Source organism: Phalaenopsis equestris, unplaced genomic scaffold (assembly GCF_001263595.1).
Source record: "Phalaenopsis equestris unplaced genomic scaffold, ASM126359v1 Scaffold000609, whole genome shotgun sequence".
In the NCBI taxonomy this organism is placed as follows: Eukaryota; Viridiplantae; Streptophyta; class Magnoliopsida; order Asparagales; family Orchidaceae; genus Phalaenopsis; species Phalaenopsis equestris.
Window position 1 is genome coordinate 1,584,362 of NW_018165049.1, and position 4,718 is coordinate 1,589,079.

At 33.5% G+C, this 4,718-nt stretch overlaps 1 protein-coding gene across 5 annotated transcripts in view; it reads right to left on the minus strand.

The window, feature by feature from the left end:
* The window catches only part of LOC110029867, an 87,712-nt gene extending 83,220 nt beyond the window's left edge, over positions 1-4,492 (minus strand). For 2 of the 5 annotated variants that reach the window (XM_020732340.1, XM_020732337.1), the window contains exon 1: positions 4,189-4,491. In XM_020732340.1, the coding sequence (XP_020587999.1) occupies positions 4,189-4,266 (78 nt within the window). In that variant the 5' untranslated portion in view covers positions 4,267-4,491. Of the gene's footprint in view, positions 1-4,188 lie in introns of all 5 variants that reach the window. The other 3 variants (XM_020732339.1, XM_020732336.1, XM_020732338.1) reach the window with 3 other exon arrangements.
* Positions 4,493-4,718: the final 226 nt, after the last annotated feature.

The following is a 4,718-nucleotide window of genomic DNA, read 5'->3' on the forward strand; positions in this document are numbered from 1 at the left end:
GAATAACCTAAAAATAACTTAAAACCTAAAAATAACTTAAACATATACTCAAAATCAATCAGGAATAACCTAGCAATAACCTACTCATAACTTTAAAAAAAAACATACGCATTACTTCAGAATTAACAAAATAATACACTAAAAATAACGTACAAATAACCTACGAATAACATACGCACAATACCCTAAAAACACTCTAGGAATAACCTATGAATAATCTGCGCATAAACCTGCAAATAACTTAAAAATAACCCAGGAATAACCTAGGAATAACCTAAAAATAACTTAAACATATCCTCAAAATCAGCCAGGAATAACCTAGCAATAACTTACTCATAACTTAAAAAAAAACCTACGCATTACTTCAGAATTAACAAAACAATACACTAAAAATAACGTACAAATAACCTACGAATAACATACGCACAATACCCTAAAAGTACCTTAGGAATAACCTATGAATAACTTGCGCATAAACCTGCAAATAACTTAAAAATAACTCAGGAATAACCTAGAAATAACCTAAAAATAACTTAAACATATCCTCAAAATCAGTCAGGAATAACCTAGCAATAACCTACTCATAACTTAAAAAAAAACCTACGCATTGCTTCAGAATTTACAAAATAATACACTAAAAATAACATACAAATAACCAAAATAACCTACGAATAATCTGGCATAACTTAAAAATACTCTAGGAATAACCAATGAATAATCTGCGCATAAATCTGCAAATAACTTAAAAATAACCTACGCATTACTTCAAAATTAACAAAACAATACACTAAAAATAACTCAGGAATAACCTGAGAATAAGCTAAAAATAACCCACGAGTTAACTTAAAAATAACCTACGAATAACCTGAAAAATAATCTACAAATAACCTGAAAAATAACCTACAAATAACTTGAAAAATAACCTACAAATAACCTAAAAATAACCCAGGTTTAACCAGCGAATAAGATACGCCTAACTTATAAATAACCTACGAATAATTTTAAAAAAACACATAAATAACATGGAATAGCTGTCAATAAGTACTACGTTTCGGAGTAACTCAAGAATAACCCAATAATAATCAAACGAATAACCTAAAAATAACTTGAGAATAAAACGATGACAATTACCAGCACAAGTTTTTCTCTTCAATGCCCTTTTTCATCTTCTTCGCCTCTTTCTTCCTCTGCTTCTTTGACTTCATTGGCTGCTCAACCTCTGTCTTCTCAACCTCTTCTGATACTGTTCTTGAGCTCTCTTCGGCCTGTGCATACTCCGGATCATTAAACGCCATCGTCTCACGGCTTCCAAGCTAGCGAACGAAGGAAATGTGAAACCCTAGCAGAGCGAGCGGCGAAAACGTAGAAGAAAAACCACCTGAGAGTATTTTCGAATCATCTTCCTCGACATTCTAAAATGCGGTACTCATAGACGCGGGCTCGTACATCGGGTCGGGTCGGCCTCAGCGAATTTTTTTCTTTTTTTTAAATTACGTGGACAAGCGGGTCCCACATTTTCCACGCGGCAAAATTTTATTCGTCAGCGTACCATGCGGACCGTCAGGTCTCCTGACCGAAAAAGCGCTCCTATAATAGACATTTATTTAATGTTTCTAAATAGATCACAATAAACAGAATGATTTTTAATTCAAACTCGATCTAATGAAGCAAACTAAGCATCATCATATGCTCGAACACTCAATCACGAATATCACTCAAGAAACTTTATTATACATTTAAATAAAGCCTTCAAAAACTTTAATAGAGAATATTTATCACTAGAATATAAAATATTGGACCATTTTAGAGAGCGTTCCATAAATTCAATACTTACACATTCAAATCTCTACATATGGGAGTTGATTCAATAAGGTACTTGATACAAAGAAAGCTTAAACAAGCTTAAAAAAACAAATCATGAAACTAATCCTCTCCAAGCAACTGAAAGAAACAACAAGGTTCAATACAATCAACTATAATAATTCAAATATCCCAATGATGGTCGCATTGACAAATTTTTTAACCTAAGGACTATTTTTAAATGACCCAACTCCCAAAGCAAATCATTCAAACTTAAGTGTTGAGAAGGATATATAAATTTAAGAAAATTATAAATTATAAAAATAGTCAAGTGAAGTCTAGAGTTCTAGGCTAAGAATAACTATATATCCATCATCCACAAAAAATTTATCAGCGTAATAAATTTAAGATAATAAAAACTCACCAAAAACTAATATTTATATCAAATATATCATTATAATCATGCTTAGAAATATCATAGAACTAAAGACATGACATGTCATTTGTTCAGGTGCTTTTACGCAAAATAGTACTACAAAGGTATGGTTATGTCCAAAGCCATATAACCAAATGATTCAGCATAAAATAACATCATTAAATTATGGTCACGTTAAAAGTCTATAAATTCAATTAACTAATAGTTCAACCCTCTAAGTGGTGAATTATAAAGAACACTACATAACTCCCACTACTAGCTAAGTTCAATTTAAATTATCCTAATGCAAATTTTTACCCCAAGACTATGAGATCTGCTTGGACGATACAACCCTAACTGTTGATAGATTTTTAAATCAGGTTGGATCAACTATTTCCTCTAACTAAGTAAATCAATATTTATGTTTACCTCAGATGACAGAAACATAAAATATTGACTGAGTTTATCATCATTATCTTATCATCATATCATCCACTCCAAATTAAGAATATTATATTTCCCTCTATCTTAAACAAATCATTATTGCTAGAAGCTAAATATTTAATGTATATCAAATAGTTTGAATCAAAAGTTTTCACCCATCATGGTGGCATAACTAATCATGGGAGCTAGCATCTATGAAAACCTAAGACTATATAATGAAATCCTTTAAAATCTCTGGGCAGTATTTTATTTTAATTTTAATCCGCCTTTTAAAAAATTTAAACTATAATGACATTTTAACACAAGAAACCGGTGTATTTTGGTGCCCACAGACCCACATATAATTACCATTAAAACTATCTCGTCTTCTACCATAATAATGGCAAAGCCACCCTTCACTTGACTTCCAAAATTATTGACCATCATATGCCACCTACCAACAACCAACAACTAATAACTAACAACCAATGTCCAATGTCCATCTTCTTTGTTGACCTAACTCTTCTCCTCTAAGGAATGTGATTAAGCCCATCATCTAACTACACCTAACCATCAACATTCCTCATCAACCATTATTTAGCAACTACCAATAGCCAACATCCAATATCTATTAATGAATGACATTTGATTATTACCTTTCTAGTCATCCAATCAACTCTCTTATAAAAGAAGAAACAAAATCAACTACCCGAGTTTACACGTAAGCTTCAACTTTCAGTGTTAGCCCTCAGTCGACACCTACCAATGACTGATGTTTGACATGAATCTCTTATCGTATAGGGAATGTAATCAAATTAACTGTCTGATGTCACCCAACCTTCAACATTCCTCATTAGGCATCAGTCAATGTCGAACAACAATTGATGCTTGATATCTATCAAACACTACCAATCGAACCATCTTCATGGTCTTATCTCACCTCCTACCAAAATAGCAACCACATCGACCGATATTCATCTTCTAACTTAAATGTTCCTAGCCACCTATCACCTGCCACCAACCAACATTTGACAATAATCGGCTATTAACGTATGACACGCGCATTAATGATTACTTCATCAAACTTAGAATCTTAAGAATGACCAAACTAAATCTTCACCATCAGTTGATGACAATTCATTTCATTCACCTTAAAAATATCTTTCACATTTCATGTCAACTATAACATATTAATGCAGTCTCCAATCATAGAGAGGGCGCCCTTCATAGTGATCAAATTCCATTAGTGTAATTATTATACATGTATTAGGAAATGTATAGTCTTTCATGTAAGAAAAACGGGCTAATGTGTGTTGCTCTGGATTTACACCTGCGTGAGACTTTTTGTACAACATAAAGACAATAATCTCACTCCATCACAGTCCTCAAACTGTGACTATGGTAATACTAATTGCAGGAAAAAGGGGAAAACCAGATAAACCCATCGCAAAAATAAACCACGAACCCTAAGGTGCTAGCAACTGGAACAGAAAACTCTCGAAGGTAGATAGTAGAAAAAATATGTAAGATTGATTAAAATAGATGCTTACTAGGCGACGAGGCGCCTTGCCGATAAAGGAAGTCGGCGAGTTAGTCGTGGCAAGGCGGCAGAAATTTGTGGCCGCCATTACTGACGACGTCGGAGACTTCGGGACTGTGCTGCGCGGCCGACTTAATTCGTGGTGACATGTCTACGGCACGTGGCACGTCATTTATCATCCGTTTTATAATGTGAGAAAAATTGTTAGTTAAATAAGAAAAATCTGGAACGAAAATACGACCCCGATGCTACGGCGACAAAAATGATAGTTGGGGAGAACACCTGTAGAATTTAGGTCTGGCCAGCAGATCATATCTAAAGAATAGAGAATATTGATGGAGAAAGAGAGATAAATAGAAACACATCCCGTGAGGATAAGTAGAGTGTCCTCAGGGCTTTTAAACACATTTTATTTCACTTAATAGTTGGGTTATAAGAGTGGGAACTAAAAGCCCCTTTAAATGAAAGAACTCTCATACTTATAGATGATAGCATGATTAAAATTAAGTTACAATATTACATTTACTTTAAAAGTGGCTA